This window comes from Balaenoptera physalus (genome assembly GCF_965194825.1).
Source record: "Balaenoptera physalus genome assembly, chromosome: 14".
Lineage (NCBI taxonomy): Eukaryota > Metazoa > Chordata > Mammalia > Artiodactyla > Balaenopteridae > Balaenoptera > Balaenoptera physalus.
Genome location: NC_138893.1, coordinates 13,437,728 through 13,455,252, shown reverse-complemented (window position 1 = coordinate 13,455,252; position 17,525 = coordinate 13,437,728). Strand labels below are relative to the sequence as shown.

At 45.0% G+C, this 17,525-nt stretch overlaps 1 protein-coding gene across 22 annotated transcripts in view; it reads left to right on the top strand.

The window, feature by feature from the left end:
- Positions 1-17,525, top strand: part of DISC1 (DISC1 scaffold protein) — a 598,559-nt gene that overhangs the window by 105,377 nt on the left and 475,657 nt on the right. For all 22 annotated transcript variants that reach the window (XR_014252949.1, XR_014252950.1, XM_082422985.1 and 19 more), the window contains one exon: positions 12,332-12,461. Coding sequence is in view for 20 of the 22 variants with exons in the window: in XM_082422985.1 (XP_082279111.1) it covers positions 12,332-12,461 (130 nt within the window). In the remaining 2 variants the exon portion in view is untranslated. The remainder of the gene's footprint in view (positions 1-12,331; positions 12,462-17,525) is intronic.

Below are 17,525 nucleotides of genomic sequence, written 5' to 3'. Positions count from 1 at the left end.
GCGATCCCACTCCTTGGCAAATATCCAGAGAAAACTCTAATTCGAAAAGATACATGCCCCTCTATGTTCATAGAAGCACTAGTTACAATAGCCAAGACATGGAAGCAACCTAAGTGTCCATTGACAGATGAATGGATAAAGAAGATGTGGTACATATATACAATGGAATACTACTCAGCCATAAAGAAGAATGAAATAATGACATTTGCAGCAACATGGTTGGACGTGGAGATTATCATACTAAGTGAAGTAAGTCAGACAAAGGCAGAGAAAGACAAATACCATATGATAACACTTATATGTGGAATCTAAAATATCATACAATTGATCTTATTTCCAAAACAGAAACAGACTCAGACATAGAAAACAAACCAAAGGGGGAAAGGGGAGGAGAGGGATAAATTAGGAGTTTGAGATTAGCAGATACACACTACTATATATAGAATAGCTAAACAGCAAGGTCCTACTGTGTAGCACAGGGAACTGTATTCAGTATCTTGTAATAAGCTATGATGGAAAGAATATGAGGAAGAATATATATATATATATATAAGAATATATATATATATATATATTTTTTTTTTTTATGTATCTGAATCACTTTGCTGTATACCAGAAACTAACACAGCATTGTAAATCAACTATACTTCAATTAAAAAAACCCCATTAACTCCCTTGTCCCCCCTTCCCAGCCCCTGGCAACCACCGTTTCTACTTTCTGTCTCTGAATTTGACTAGTCTGGGTACCTCACATAAGTGGGATCATATGGTATTTGTCCTTTTGTGACTGGCTTATTTCACTGAGCCAAGGTTCATCTATGTTGTGACATTTGTCAGGATTTCCTTCCTTTTGAAGGCTGAATCATGTTTCATTGTATTATGTACCACATTTTGCTTATCTATTCTTCTTTTGATGAATAAGAAGTAATTCCTTGAATCCTCGAGACAATTCCAGGGGGTTGTAGATTTTGTATATTGATATATGTATCTATATGGAGATTACACCATCATCATCTACGTCCCTATCTGTATTTAGAGATGAGGAAACGAGGCCCAGGAAGGCTTCAGACACTTGTGCCGGCCCCCAGCGGGTGGGTACTGAGCCTGGGCACAAATCTCACGTCTGGCTTGAGTCCCAGTTTGGAACTAGCTTCCCGCGCTCTCTCTCTGAGTCCGAGCTGGCACCTGCTCTCCAGTGATGGTCTCTTTAGCTACACGTGATGTGGCTGGAGAGCGATGCTTTGTGATGGTCTCGGCTGAGTGTCTCATAGAACACGGTGAACTAAGATAAAGGCAATGTCCTGCTTTCTCACTCAGGTTACAGCCCCTGCCCTTTGTCATATTTGACTGTGACCCATAAAGATAGCATGTTCACGTCGCTCAACTGAATATGTTCCCCACAGAAGTATATTATTAATCATTTATGAAGCCCATATAAACCCGTGGCTTACCTTGTTCACCCTGTCTCCTTTCCTCACAGGAGTTACCTAGATGCTGTGTTTTTAGTTCCCATTCACTCTTTGAGCCCACCGGGCTCTGATTTCTATCTCGGCCGCTACCGAAGTTGGTAATGATTTTCTAGTTGCTCAATTTAAAAGACATCTTAAAATTCTTCTTCTGTGCATCGTCATGGCACCGTCTAGAACTTTTGATCAATCGGATTCATCCCTGAAACTCTCTCACCTTGGCCTTCTCAAATCACTCTTTCCTGCTCTTGCTGCCCTGCTGGCCATTCCTTTGCATCTCTGAAGAGCTCCTGTTTCTCTCCCTGACCCCTTCATATTGATGCTCTTCTGTCTTCTGTTCTACTCCATCCTCTCCTCCCACTTTATATACTCTCTCTGGGGGATCTCAGATACTCCTGTGCTTCAGGTACCACTAATGTACTAATTTCCCTCAAATTTCTTTTTCTTTTTTTAAAAAATTATTTTGGCCACGCCGTGCAGCATGTGGGATCTTAGTTCCCCGACCAGGGATTGAACCCGGGCCCCCTGCATTGGCAGCGCAGAGTCTTACCCACTGGACCGCCAGGGAAGTTCCTAATGTCCCTCAAATTTCTATCCCTACCCCTGGTCTCTCTCTAAAATTCCAGCCCACAATTCGGCTTTCTTTTGAACAAATCCCTGAGCTTTACTAAGTGTACTACCTTTTTACCTTAAAAATTGACTGTTGTTTTATTCTTGCCTTTACTAAATTGACTATCTTTTAAAACTATCTAGTTATTAAATTTACTCTCGTTCTCCCCAGTCAGTCCCTTCTCCTGTATCCCCAATCTCAGTGACTTAATGCCGCCATCTACCCAGTGACCCAAGTAAGAACTCTGGTTCAGCCTTGACTCCTCCCCTTAGGCCTTACTCCCCAGTTTAATTGGGGACCAAGTCCCGTGAATTCCGCTGTCTTGTACTGCATTCCCGCTCCCCTTGCTTGTCCTCATGTCAGTGCTTCAGTTCTGACTTAATAATTGGAACCTGGATTCTTGCATTGGTCTCCTTGCCGGTGTTCCTGACCCCAGAATTACTCCCTCTCATTCATCTTCCGTGATGCCTCAGGTGGAAACGTCGTGTCATGCACGGTGGCCCTCATTGTTCTTGGGATAAGATCCGTGCTGCTTAGCATGACATTCAAAGCTTTTCCAGTGCAGCTCTTGCCTAGCTTTCCAGCAGCCGGCATTTCACTAGGCGTCACCAGCCCCCTGCAGTTGACACACGCTGAAGTGGTAGAAGTTGTCACCTAGCTGTTGCTCATTCTTCACGACTCAGCTCAGCTCCCATCCTTGTGAAGCCTTGACGGTGTCAGTCACAGCATCTCCCCCTTGAATTACTGGAGCACCTTGAATGACCTCACCCCTGCCTTGGCTCTTAAATTAATCTGTTTCCTTGAATATCTGTCTACTCTGACAGACTGTGAGCTCCTTGAGGACAAGACAAGAATATATATATATATACTCTTCCTCATATTCTTTCCATCATAGCTTATTATAAGATACTGAATACAGTTCCCTGTGCTATACAGTAGGACCTTGCTGTTTAGCTATTCTACAAGACTGTATTGTATTTATCTGTTTATTCCTAGACACTAGAGCAGTGGCTGACCTATGATAAGTATTCCGTAAATATTCACTGAATGAATGAATGTGATACATATGTGTATCTACAGGTAGGTTCACCAAGATGCATGTGTAGAGAGAGGGAGAGAGGAAGAACCTTCACTCTAACGTGGTTCAGTTGCCCTGGAGAAAACAGTCCTTCAGCGTTGCTTCTGACACACCCAGCAAGGAGGAGGTTCACAGTATCTTTTTAGAAAATAATTAATTAATTCATTAATTAATTCATTTATTTATTTTTGGCTGCCTTGCGTCTTCGTTGCCACATGTGGGCTTTCCCTAGTTGCGGCGAGCGGGAGCTATTCTTCGTTGCGGTGTGCGGGCTTCTCATTGCGGTGGCTTCTCTTGTTGCAGAGCACGGGCTCTAGAGTGTGCGGGCTTCAGTAGTTGTGGCACATGGGCTCAGTAGTTGTGGCTCGCGGACTCTAAAGCACAGGCTCAGTAGTTGCGGCACGTGGGCTCAGTAGCTGTGGCTTGCGGGCTCTAGAGCCGCAGGCTCAGTAGTTGTGGCTCACGGGCTTAGCTGCTCCGTGGCATGTGGGATCTTCCCGGACCAGGGCTCGAACCCGTGTCCCCTGCATTAGCAGGCGGCTTCTTAACCACTGCACCACCAGGGAAGCCCTCACAGTATCTTGAAGAACCCCCGATTGGAGCTCCAGGAAACCTGGATTTGGTCCTGTCTCTTGCACTACCCAGCTCTATGTGACCTGACGTAGTTACCTACCTTCTCCACACTTCACTCCCCTCATGAGAAAAGGAGGGGGTTGAGTTAGATCGCTCTTTTCCACACTTCAGTTGTTTAAGCATTATCTTGGCTTTTCTCGTGCCAAAGCCATCTGTCCTATTATTAACACAGTTAGAGAACAATGACTCAAAATCAATTCCTCTCTTACGCTTTGCTACTGCGTGTTAACATAATTACATAGTCATTAATAATTTAAAAAATTGCCTCTCAGTGTGCCGACCGCCCATCCAGCCTGTGACGTTTGTCATCAGCAGGATTATCTGGACTCGCAGGTTCCCCCCACCCCCACCCCCGCCGTGAGCCAGGGACTTTGACTGCAGTTCTCACAGTGGCCACCAGGGGGACGGGGTGTCTGGCCCGAGCTCAGGCAGCCGGAGCCTGGATGGGAAGGTTTCTCCCAGGCCAGGGGCTCTTCGAGTCCAGGGAGAAACAGAATGCTTTCCAATGATGGTGCTTTTCCTGTAGAAATAAAAAGGTTGCATTGACATGGCACATTTTCAATACTGATTAATAACAACACAAATAAGTACCTCTTCGCCTTGTTGGGATCAAGGGTTTCCTAGAGGATCGAATGAAAGCTGTAGATGTCTTCCATCACAGAACCAAGTATGTACAAACATACGGACAACGGCATACAAACACTTGCATGCAGATCTTCTGAGCTTATTCATTGCCTCTCTAGGGGGCCTTTGGCTCTCAGGTTAAGAAAATTTGGTTTAGAATAAGATCTGAGGAAATGTAAACACCCAAGTGCGATCAGGTACTTCATTTTTAATTTTCACTGTCATTTTGTTCCTAATAATCCCTGTTTAATTCATCGTTCTAGAAAGCACTGTTTAATTCTCTGTGTGTCACCCTGAATCATACTCGATTTGTCCAGGTCCTTCCAGCAGCCCAGGGAGCGTTAGCTGTCACCCCAGGGGTTAACTGAGCTCCTCTAAAGCAGATTACCGGTACTCAAATGGTTTGGTATCCGTCTCTCTGTGTCTTTGGTACCGCACTGCTCTGTAATGTAACTGGGTCACTGGGGTGTCTTTCCTCAGCGGGGTACAGAGGCATCGTGGTTTGTCTGTTCTCTGGTCTGCTGTGCTCTGTTGAACACATTTTCCCCATTTCTCTATGGTATCTTGGGCAGAAAATACAGATTTCTGGGGCATTTTCAGTTACTGGCGCTCGTCCAGTCAGTCTAGTTTGAAACATCATTCGTACGTCCGATTCAAATCTTTCCCTGTCCAGTGTTTGTAATCCTCTCCTTGTGGGCCATCGCTGCCCCCCGGCCAACAGAGGTGCTGATACCCCCGTGAATACGTGCTGCCACATCCCCTCTCTTGTGGGACTCAGGTGCGGAGTCCCCAGAGGCCACTGCAGCACCTCCCTGATCCTGACGTGAACACAATCTCTCCACCCCATGGGGGCAACCACCGTTTTTCACGTGTCACCCAACCTCTTTCTCTGGGTCTCCTTGGCCAGTGGGCACCCTTGTTGGGAGGATTCCTTCTGTTGTGTTCACTTGGTTCACAGGAAGCTCACGTATCTTTGCCACACTGAACGGTGGGCGTGCGGGTCGGCCGGTTCCGGGCCCTCTGCCCTGCTGTGGCTCTCCCATTCCTTCATCCCTGCTCGACGGGCAGCAGTGCATCACAGAGTCGGTGTGTGGGCTCTCCCATTCCTTCATCCCTGCTCGACGGGCAGCGGTACATCACAGAGTTGGTGTGTGGGCTCTCCCATTCCTTCATCCCTGCTCGACGGGCAGCGGTGCATCACAGAGTCGGTGTGTGGCTCTCCCATTCCTTCATCCCTGCTCGACGGGCAGCGGTGCATCACAGAGTCGGTGTGTGGCTCTCCCGTTCCTTCATCCCTGCTCGACGGGCAGTGGTACATCACAGAGTCGGTGTGTGGCTCTCCCGTTCCTTCATCCCTGCTCGACGGGCAGCGGTACATCACAGAGTCGGTGTGTGGCTCTCCCGTTCCTTCATCCCTGCTCGACGGGCAGCGGTACATCACAGAGTCGGTGTGTGGCTCTCCCGTTCCTTCATCCCTGCTCGACGGGCAGCGGTGCATCACAGAGTCGGTGTGTGGCTCTCCTGTTCCTTCATCCCTGCTCGACGGGCAGCGGTGCATCACAGAGTCGGTGTGTGGGCTCTCCCGTTCCTTCATCCCTGCTCGACGGGCAGCGGTGCATCACAGAGTCGGTGTGTGGGCGGGGATTGCCGCAGAGACCTGATGCCCCGAGTCCCAACCCCTTGGCCTCCCTCTGATTCCCTCTCCAGCTGTGGACGCTTTTGTGCCCACTGACAGCTTTGCACCCAGCAGGCTTCTCTGCCACGGGGCTTTCCCTGCATCCTGTGAGGAAGGGGAGTGAGAGATGCCCCTGAGGGCAGGTTAATGCGCCAGCCTCCCCACGTCCAGGGGGACAACTTCGAGGAGTGTTCCACACATTTTCTCCCGGGACGTTTCCCAGTTGGTTGGCGCCCCAGTTGCCTTTGTGGTGATCAGCTCAGTAACACACCGTTCATTGACTTTTCCTCCTTCTTACCGCCCACTCTAGTTTCTTGGGAATCACTTCGCCAAAAACCAGCCCGAACTCAGCTCCTTGTCTCAGATTTTGCTCCAAAGAGAACCAGACGCAGATAGAGGTTCATATGGGAGAACCAGACGTCAGCCTTCCTTGCAGGACATCCCCTGGCTGGAAGAGGGGGTCTAGTGGACTTGCTTTTCCTTCATTTGGTTTGGGTGGGAGAGGTTATTCCCTGTTTGCCCCCATGCGGGGCTGGGGGCTTGGGCAGGGAAGCGTCTCTCATGAAAACTCCATTTCCTGCACGGTCAACAGGGTGGTGAGTGAGGGTGCTGGTGGTCTGCAGCTTGTGCAGCCCTGGGTGGACCCCTCCGTCGCTGCTCCCGATTCGGGGTGGAGGGCATTTAGGCCTGTGTCCTTCAGCGTTTGCGTCTGATTCTGGAGCAACTGGAAAATTCCACCTCAACATCCTAGCACAGCAATGATCGGGAAACTACTTTTGCTGTATCTTTCACCCAGTCCAAAGAAAGTTATTTTTTCCTTTCTCCTAAGAGAGAGGTTTGGTCTACTGTGCACGTATGACTGATAATTTTCTCATTAATACTTTGCTTTTCTCTGACTGCACGTCCTATGTGTTTTCCCACTGGACCTTTCACCACCATGTACATGAAAACGGGTCATATTTACATCATCAGTTGTGTGTGTGCACGTGTGTGTGTGTATGCAAAGTGTCCTTTATCAAAGACCTTTTCCCAATAGATAACTTAAAACACAAGTAAACAAAGTACAACAGAGTTGAAAAACAAAGATATGCGATGGTTTTCCAACGTGGCTTATCAAGGCAGGGCTCTGGTTTGCCTGTCCAGATACTTCCTGCTCACCTACTTCCTTTCTGATTGGAACAGATGAATGTTGTGTAGCTCATGACGCTTCTGGACTGAGTCATTTTTCCTCTGACCAGCTCTTCCTCTCTTCCCTTTGAAACATGTGATTCTTTATTTCCATTTAATTGTCGTGTCGGGACCATCACACCACAGAATTCAGTGATGATCATCTCTAAGTTCACAGGCTGGAATGGAGATACACGGCAAAAGAAAATAACTGTTACAGACACATTTTACCAGAGATGTAAAATGAGGTGGCATAAAAATGATCACTGTTACCAACATGGCAGGAGACGTTTCTGAACCCCTAATCACAGCTCGAGCCAAATGAGGACTAGCACGGCCTGTGTCTCTCCCAGGAGACCCACCTCTGATCCCTTGTCATCACCTTGAGAAGTAAGGAAGGAAAAGAGGAGAAAAACCAGTTGAAGGGAGTCACAGAAGACTCATCGGAATTTGTTTTAAAATCAGTGGATTATAGATAAAACTTCCAAATAAAGGTCTCCTGTGTCATCCTCTTTGCTCAAATTCAGCTGAAGTCTGTCTGAAGCCTGTTGTATTGGGCGTGGTTATTATAAACCCAAGTAAATGTCCACGTGCCCCTCCTGCAAGGCTGTCATCTCTATACGTGGGATAAGATTGTAGAAACCAATGATGTCCACTTTTCTAAGGTGTATGACTTTTACTCCACTCTCCTTACTTTTAGACCCAAATCAGATATATAAGGAAGAACTGTAAAGTTACCTACATTGTCCCTGGCAAATCTACAATGTTCGATTGTGCCATCAGAGTGGCCTCAGTCATTTATGACATTGTTTGTTGGCTAGGAAAGCTATTTCCAGATTTAACGCACACTTCATTGATTGCGTAACTGGCCCAAACCACTTCCTTATCACCATCTTCCCAACGAGGGAGAGATGGAAACACATTTCGTCGGATGACATAAATTTGATAGAATAGTCTTCGATATAGAGCAGCAGTTGGCAAAGGTATTCAGAAGGTCCTACTCAAGTCTTGTTGCCGGAAGTGGTCATCTGAGCTGAGGTTTTCCTCACTGTGAAAATGAGAGCATCCGTTTTGGTTCTTTCCTCAGTTAAAACTCTACGATTCCAGCAGTGGCACCACATAGCAATTTTTCTGGCATCACGATGACCGTCATTCCTGTCTGGAAAGGGACCCTCTGTGTTATACGTACAACTGTATAAACCACAGCAATCGCCAAGAGCCGTTCTGGCACGGGATGTCCCAGCTGGTGCAATGTCTGGGCTCCCCTCTGCCCTGTCTCACTCTAGACGTTCCCGAAGGCGGTCCTCCAAGCAAAGGCAGCACACTGGAGGGCCCTGGGCCCAGCGAGCCAGCTGGAGAGACGGTGGCCGGGTGGGTTCATCACAGGTGCACACTCTCAGGAAACACCTCCCCCTAGGTGGGATTCATTATTTTCTCAATATTACTGAACTCTGTACTCACAAAAGTCACGTGGTCCATGTTATCCCTGGGATGCAATATGCTGTCCTGTGCAATTTGGATCTATACTGTTTTCAGTGGTGTAGGATCTTATTTTACAAATGGGTTTTATCCTTCTTTAAGTGATTGGTGGAAAAGACAAAAGTAGAAAGGACAGGATTCTTCCAGCACTGGGCAGATGGGGGCCTGCATGAAACCCGGGGCTGATAGTGTGGTCCTAGACACCCCGAGTCCCCGTGGGCACCGAGTGCTGTGCTAACATTCCAACCCGCGTGTTTTTAATTCTTGCCCCTGAGGGATTTGCTCGTTTTCCATACTGATTAGTTTATAGCAAGGCTAATTTGCACTGACATTTGGGATTACACATTGGGGTTTATTAAAATAAAGGGAACAGCATTGTAGGAGGCAGAGGGAGCGTGGCTCTGAGGGCTGATGGGCTGAGATAGAAACCGGTCCCCGGCTTCATTCCTGAGCTGCCTTCTGTCCTGGGGCCACCACTCAGCCATCTGTGTATGGCTTTCTCTACCCAGAGTCAAAGTCTGAGAGACACAGAGAGGAGTTTCGGTGAATCACAGGGGCTTTTCTTATGGATTAAGTAATGAATGTGATTAACGATAATAAGGAGAATTCCCAGCTACCCACCTGTAGTTCCCTGCAGCTCATTTTCAATTCTGTGTTGATTCCCTTCACTAACTCCCATCCCAACCCAGATGGTATATATTTAGGAAATTCAGGAAACTCTGAATATTTGCATAAGCAGAGCAAATTGGGAAATAAATTAGTGTGAAGAAATGATCTAATACAATCGAAAGCTGAATATAAACAGCTTCTGGATTTTTCTAGGCCATGGACTCATGAAGTCACTCGGTAAATATTTGCTAAGCCCTGCTCAGTGCTGGGCCCTGGGGACAGCAGCACGAGATGGGCTGAGGTTCGCCGTCCAGAGCGAGAGGCTGGGTGGACAGGCTGAGATTCGGGGGCCCAGGGGAGGAGGTGGGTTCCATTCCCACAATAGCTGATGGTGGTTTCCTTCCAGGAATCTCCCCCCCCCCCAACTTCTGATACATGGAAAGGGCCTCAGAAACATCTCTTCTTTACTCTTCATGACAAAGGACGGTGTGTCCAGTGGACGTTCAGTCTCCTGATGCCAACATTGAGGTGGGGGGGAAGCGGCCAGCTCCCCGAGGACAGAGTCCCCGTATGGCCCCAGGCTGAGGGCGGAACCTGCACAGGGTAGGCACTCAGTGGCCATCTGTTGAATACATTTGATCCCCGTCGTCAGCCATGTAGAGCCATATAGGGAAGGCAGCACCGTCACCATCATCCTCAGTTTAAAAACGAGGGAGGTGAGGTTCAGAGAGGTTTGGTAAGTCCAAGGACACATAGCTAGAAAAAGGTGGAGTTAGGGCTCAAACCGTGCTCGTCTACCTCCCTGAAGCTGTCACTCTCAGCTCACTGTGTTGAATCCTGGGCAAGGGGACTTAGCCAGCAGGTGTGGGTGGCATGTGGCTAGAAGCCAGGAAGAAACAGGAGTTTGTCATCTTGCTGAAGCCTGACTGGTGTACGGTGTCCAGGGAAGGGCTGGAAAGTGGCAGCCAGCCTGATGGCCCTTTGATGGACTACCCACCTCTGCTTCTTGCTCTCTGTGTGACCCAGTGTTACGGAGCCAGACTGGGGTCTGCTTGCCCACACCCAGGAAAGCCAGTCTACTGACACCTGGTGGTGGTGAAGGGAAGTGCAGTGTTTATTGCAGGCACCAAGCAAGGAGTCCAGGCAGCTAGTGCTCAAAAGGCCCAAACTCCCTGATGGTTTTTAGGGAAAAGTTTATAAAGACGGGGTGAGGGAGGGGGGTTGTGGGGTGTGTGATCAGCTCGTGGACCTTCTTCTGATTGGTTGGTGGTGAGGTAACTGGGAGTCAACCTCATCATCCTTCTGGTTCCAACCGGTCTGGGGTCTGCATGCTTGTGAGCAACATACAGTTAACTTCCTCTACCTGGTGAGGGTTTCAGTATCTGCCAAACAGCTCAAAGGACATGGCTCAGAATGTTATCTATAGCCCTTGAGGAGGAACAAAAGGTTTTTGACTTCTTTGTTTAATGGCTAAACCATTATTATTTTGTCTTGCTTGAAAGTTTCCTTTCTTCATTTTCTTTTCTCCAGTTAAATTTATTCTTTGACTAAAGTTTTTCTACAGACGAAAGGCAGGCGGGGGACCTGGAGGGGGAGTCTTGCTCTGGGAAGGCCCCATAGGGTCCTGCTTGGTTACACCAGAGCAAGTTGCTCAGATCTCCCTGATGCTCTGTTTCTTCGTTGGCAACACTGATAACACCCGGCGTACAGTAAATTCTCAATTATACTGGATTATTTTGTTATTACCAGTTAAATTTTTTTATTACTACTACTACTCTTGTGATTTGCCTTTATGCACACAAAACAGCGAGTAACAAGTCTTAAAACAAGCTTCTAAATTGCGTGGTATGTTATATTAAGTAAGCAGCTTTCGAGATTATTGAGTCTGAATCTGTGTCTGGCCCAGAAATGCAAGCAAGGCTCCCTTTTCTGTGGCCACTGTTTTCTAACTTAGAAAAGCTGAGGTGACACGTTTTCTATCATTGTTTCTAAGAATATTAGGACTGTTTCACTGTGGTGCTTGGTAGGCCCCCTGTTAACGTAAGGGCCGCGTTAAGATGTAGGAAGTGGGAGCATGGCTTCTACCTTTCCACTCCTGCAGTGAGTAAGTCTGAGCCCTGGGGGGAGCGTTTGTCCGTGGCCTTAGTTTATCCATTGCCTCTGCTCTGTGCAGGGGACAAGTCTTGTTTACTGCTGTAACTGCTTATAAATTGATTTGTCATCCTTTGATGAGAAACACCTGCAAGGATCCTGCAACGGCAACCTACCAACATAAGGCGGCAGCCTGGGCCACATCTTCACCAGCGTTGCTTCAACCAAATATGCCACCTCTTGCGAGCATGGGAGAAAGAGCCAAACAGATTTTTAGTGGTTTTTGACAGTCTTTTAGCAAACCTTTTCTGAGAATCTCTGACCCAAGCATCAGTCAACCCTGTTTGTCGTCTCCACGGCCAAGATCAGCCCTGGAATTTTGCTCTGGATGGTCCAGGCAGAGCTGTCCAACGATGTATAATGCAAACCACATACATGATTTTAAATGCTCTAGTAGCCACATTTTTAAAAAGTAAGAAAAAAACAAATAAAATTAATTTTTAAAGTATACTTAATTAACCCAGTATATCAAAAACATTGTCATCCCAACAGGTAATGAATGCAAATATCATTAATGAGCTATTTTGCTCTCTTTGTTTCATACTAAGTCTTTAAAATTTGGTGTGTATTTTACACTTTCAGCGCAGATAGCCACACGCATAGCTATGGTGCTGGACAGTGCCCAGTCCAATTAAGCAAGGTGGCTCTGGGAAACAGCCAAAGCCCCGACAGATTGTCATTAAAACAAAAACTTACATTAGGGACCTCATCCCTATGACCCTCCTAAGGATGAGAGCCGCTGGGGGCCACTTTGTGGACCTTCTTTCCATTAACGTTCTTGTAGATCTGAGGATTTCAGCTCATCCATATCTGTACCAATATGTATGTTTTGTTTTAAGAGCTGGCAGTGACGACACCCAAGCCCAGCTCAGAATGGAGCCGAAGATGTTGGAACCCACCGCTCAGGACAACCTGCTTGTGTCCATCACCAGGCGAGACTGGCTTCTCCAAGAAAAGCAGCAGTTACAGGTAAGCGGGTGAAGAATCTTCTAGAAATAAGACAGCATTTTTCTTATCCATTTGAGCCAAAAGTAGCAAATCTTTGCTTTGCTTGAGTGCAGCAATGAGAGCATTGGCTGTCCACCTGGAAGCACAAAGTGGAGGGTGGTGACTAGGGGGCCTGCTGGGAGTCTCATTACAAATGAGGGGTTGAAAGCTTGGCGGTGTGTGTGCCTGTATTTGCTATTCCTCATTACCTGTTGAATATGGTTTCCTTGTCTGCCAGGCCAGTTTGTCACCTCTTCTCATTTTGCCCTGTAGAAGGTTCTTTCAGAAGGCAGAAAAAAAATCTTAGCTGTGGCAGTGCTTTATGGAAATTGCTGTCAGGTGGGGCTGTGAGTAGCACCTGTCAGGAGGCAGAGCTGTAAGTGCAGACTGGGCAAGGTGGGCGGGACTGGGAAAGACTGGGAATGACTGGGGCATCATGGGAGCTCCAGGTTGGCCCAGAGCAGTGGATGCAAGTTGGCCGAGAATCATCAGGGGCTAGAAACCTTGGTGCAGCCCTGAGTTCCAGCCAGGAGGCAACCAGGAGCTCTGGAAGTCGACAGTATCCCCCAGAGACAAGGAGCCCTGAAGCTCTGTCCACACCTGCCTGAGCCTGGAGGCCTTGAGGCAGGAATGGGGAGCATTGACTTCTGGAAAGAGCAGAGGGCTTTAACACTGAGTCCAAGAGCTGGCTTAGGCTCCAAACAGCTGAATGACCTTAGACAAGTTAATGGGGCTCAGACATGTTACTGGAAGCCCTCCCGCTGCCCCTGTCTCATGCAGAGTATTCTTATTATCTGAGTTTGCCATCCAAGTCCATACAATAGCAAGGTGGCAAAGGGAAGCAAACATTGTCTCTATTTGAAAATATTCTCCAATAAACTGGCACTTTTTTTTTTTGTTAATTGAAGAGACTGTCTTTTCTCCATTGTATATCCTTGGCCCCTTTGTCATAGATTAGTTGACCATAGGTGCATAGGTTTATCTCTGGGTTTTCTATCCTGTTCCATTGATCTATATTTCTGTTTTTGTGCCAGTACCATATTGTTTTGATTACCGTAGCTTTGTAGTGTAGTCTTAAGTCAGGGAGTCTGATTCCTTCACCTCCGTTTTTTTCCTTCAAGATTGCTATGGCTATTCAGGGTCTCTTGTGTTTCCATACAAACTTTAAGATTTTTTGTTCTAGTTCTGTAAAAAGTGCCATTGGTAGTTTGATAGGGATTGCATTGAATCTGTGTAGATTGCTTTGGGTAGTATAGTCATTTTCACAATATTGGTTCTTCCAATCCAATAACATGGTATATCTCTCCGTCTGTGTCATCTTTGATTTCTTTCATCACTGTCTTACAGTTTTCCGTGTACAGGTCTTTTACCTCCTTAGGTAGGTTTATTCCTAGGTATTTTATTCTTTTTGTTGCAATGGTGAATGGGATTGTTTCCTTAATTTCTCTTTCTGATCTTTCATTGTTAGTGTATAGGAATGCAAGAGATTTCTGTGTATTAATTTTGTATCCTGCAACTTTACCAAATTAATTGATGAGCTCTAGTAGTTTTCTGGTGGCATCTTTAGGATTCTCTATGTATAGTATCATGTCATCTACAAACAGTGACAGTTTTACTTCTTCTTTTCCAATTTGTATTCCTTTTATTTCTTTTTCCTCTCTGATTGCCATGGCTAGGACTTCCAAAACTATGTTGAATAACAGTGGCAAGAGTGGACATCCTTGTCTTGTTCCTGATTTTAGAGGAAATGCTTTCAGTTTTTCAGCACTGAGAACGATGTTTGCTGTGGGTTTGTCATATATGGCCTTTATTATGTTGAGGTAAGTTCCCTCTATGCCCAGTTCTGGAGAGTTTTTATCGTAAATAGGTGTTGAATTTTGTCAAAAGCTTTTTCTGCATCGATTGAGATGATTATATGGTTTTTATTCCTCAATTTGTTAACATGGTGTATCACACTTACTGATTTGTGTATATCAAAGAATCCTTGCATCCCTGGGATAAATCCCACTTGATCGTGGTGTATGATCCTTTTAATGTGTTGTTGGATTCTGTTTGCTAGTATTTTGTTGAGGATTTTTGCATCTATATTCACCAGTGATATTGGTCTGTAATTTTCTTTTTTTGTAGTATCTTTGTCTGACTTTGGTATCAGGGTGATGGTGGCCTTGTAGAATTCGTTTGGGACTGTTCCTTCCTCTGCAATTTTTTGGAAGAGTTTGAGAAGGATGGGTGTTAGCTCTTCTCTAAATGTTTGATAGAATTCACCTGTGAAGCCATCTGGTCCTGGACTTTTCTTTGTTGGTAGATTTTCTTTTTTTAACATCTTTATTGGAGTATAATTGCTTTACAATGGTGTGTTAGTTTCTGCTTTATAACAAAGTGAATCAGCTATACATATACATATATCCCCATATCTCCTCCCTCTTGTATCTCCCTCCCACCCTCCCTATCCCACCCCTCTAGGTGGTCACAAAGCACCTAGCTCATCTCCCTGTGCTATGTGGCTGCTTCCCACTAGCTATCTATTTTACATTTGGTAGTGTATATATGTCAATGCCACTCTCACTTCGTCCCAGCTTACCCTTCCCCCTCCCCAAGTCCTCAAGTCCATTCTCTATGTCTGCATCTTTATTCCTGTCCTGCCCCTAGGTTCTTCAGAACCATTTTATTTTTTATTCCATATATATGTGTTAGCATACAGTATTTGTTTTTCTCTTTCTGACTTACTTCACTCTGTATAACAGTCTCTAGGTCTATCCACCTCACTACAAATAACTCAGTTTCGTTTCTTTTTATGGCTGAGTAATATTCCACTGTGTATATGTGCCACATCTTCTTTATCCATTCATCTGTCGATGGACACTTAGGTTGCTTCCATGTCCTGGCAATTGTAAATAGAGCAGCAATGAACATTGTGGTACATGACTCTTTCTGAGTTATGGTTTTCTCAGGGTATATGCCCAGTAGTGGGATTGCTGGGTCATATGGTAGTTCTAGTTTTAGTTTTTTAAGGAACCTCCATACTGTTCTCCATAGTGGCTATATCAATTTACATTCTCACCAACAGTGCAAGAGGGTTCCCTTTTCTCCACACCCTCTCCAGCATTTATTGTTGGTAGATATTTTGATGATGGCCATTCTGACTGGTGTGAGGTGATACCTCATTGTAGTTTTGATTTGCATTTCTCTAATGATTAGTGATGTTGAGCATCCTTTCATGTGTTTGTTGGCAATCTGTATATCTTCTTTGGAGAAATGTCTATTTAGGTCTCCTGCCCATTTTTGGGTTGGGTTGTTTGTTCTTTTGATATTGAGCTTCATGAGCTGCTTGTAAATTTTGGAGATTAATCCTTTGTCTGTTGCGTCATTTGCAAATACTTTCTCCCATTCTGAGGGTTGTCTTTGTCTTGTTTATGGTTTCCTTTGCTGTGCAAAAGCTTTTAAGTTTCATTAGGTCCCATTTGTTTATTTGTGTTTTTATTTCCAGTTCTCTAGGAGGTGGGTCAGAAAGGGTCTTGCTGTGATTTATGTCATAGAGTGTTCTGCCTTTGTTTTTTGGGCAGATTTTTAATCACAGTTTCAATTACATTACTTGTGATTGGTCTGTTCATATTTTCTGTTTCTTCCTGGTTCAGTCTTGGAAGCTTATACCTTTCTAAGAATTTGTCCATGTCTTCCAGGTTGTCCATTTTATTGGCATAGCATTGCTTGTAGTAGTCTCTTAGGATGCTTTGTATTTCTGCGGTGTCTGTTGTAACTTCTCCTTTTTCATTTCTGATTTTATTGATTTGAGTCCTCTCCTTCTTTTTCTTGATGAGTCTGGCTAATGGTTTATCAATTTTGTTTATCTTCTCAAAGAACCAGCTTTTAGTTTCATTGATCTTTGCTACTGTTTTCTTTGTTTCTATTTCATTTATTTCTGCTCTGATCTTTATGATTTCTTTCCTTCTACTAACTTTGGGTTTTGTTTGTTCTTCTTTCTCTAGTTCCTTTAGGTGTAAGGTTAGATTGTTTGAGATTTTTCTTGTTTCTTGAGGTAGGATTGTATTGCTCTAAACTTCCCTCTTAGAACTGCTTTTGCTGCATCCCATAGGTTTTGGATCAACATGTTCTCGTCATTTGTCTCTAGGTATTTTTTGATTTCCTCTTTGACTTCTTCAGTGATCGCTTGGTTATTTAGTAATGTATTGTTTAGCCTCCATGTGTTTGTGTTTTTTACGGTTTTTTTTCCCCCTGTAATTGGTTCCTAATCTCATAGCATTGTGGTCAGAAAAGATGCTTGATATGATTTCAGTTTTCTTAAATTTACCAAGGCTTGATCTGTGACCCAAGATGTGATCTAACCTGGAGAATGTTCCGTGTACACTTGAGAAGAAAGTGTAATCTGCTGTGTTCAGATGGAATGTCTTATAAATATCAGTTAAATCTATCTGGTCTATTGTGTCATTTAAAGCTTGTGTTTTCTTATTAATTTTCTGTCTTGATGATCCGTCCATTGGTGTAAGTGAGGTGTTAAAGTCCCCCACTATTATTGTGTTACTGTTGATTTCCTGTTTTTATAGCTGTTAGCATTTGCCGTATGTATTGAGGTGCTCCTTTGTTAGGTGCATATATATTTATAATTGTTATACCTTCTTCTTGGATTGATCCCTTGATCATTACATAGTGTCCTTCCTTGTCTCTTGTACCATTCTTTATTTTAAAGTCTATTTTATCTGATATGAGTATTGCTACTCCAGCTTTCTTTTGATTTCCAGTTGCATGGAATATCTTTTCCTATCCCCTCACTTTCAGTCTGTATGTGTCCCTAGGTCTGAAGTGGGTCTCTTGTAGACAGCATATATATGGGTCTTGTTTTTGTAGCCATTCAGCAAGCCTGTGTCTTTTGGTTGGAGCATTTAATCCATTCACATTTAAGGTAATTATCGATATGTATGTTCCTATTATCATTTTCTTAATTGTTTTGGGTTTGTTTTTGTAGGTTCTTTTCTTCTCTTGTGTTTTGCCTTTAGAGAAGTTCCTTTATCATTTGCTGTAGAGCTGGTT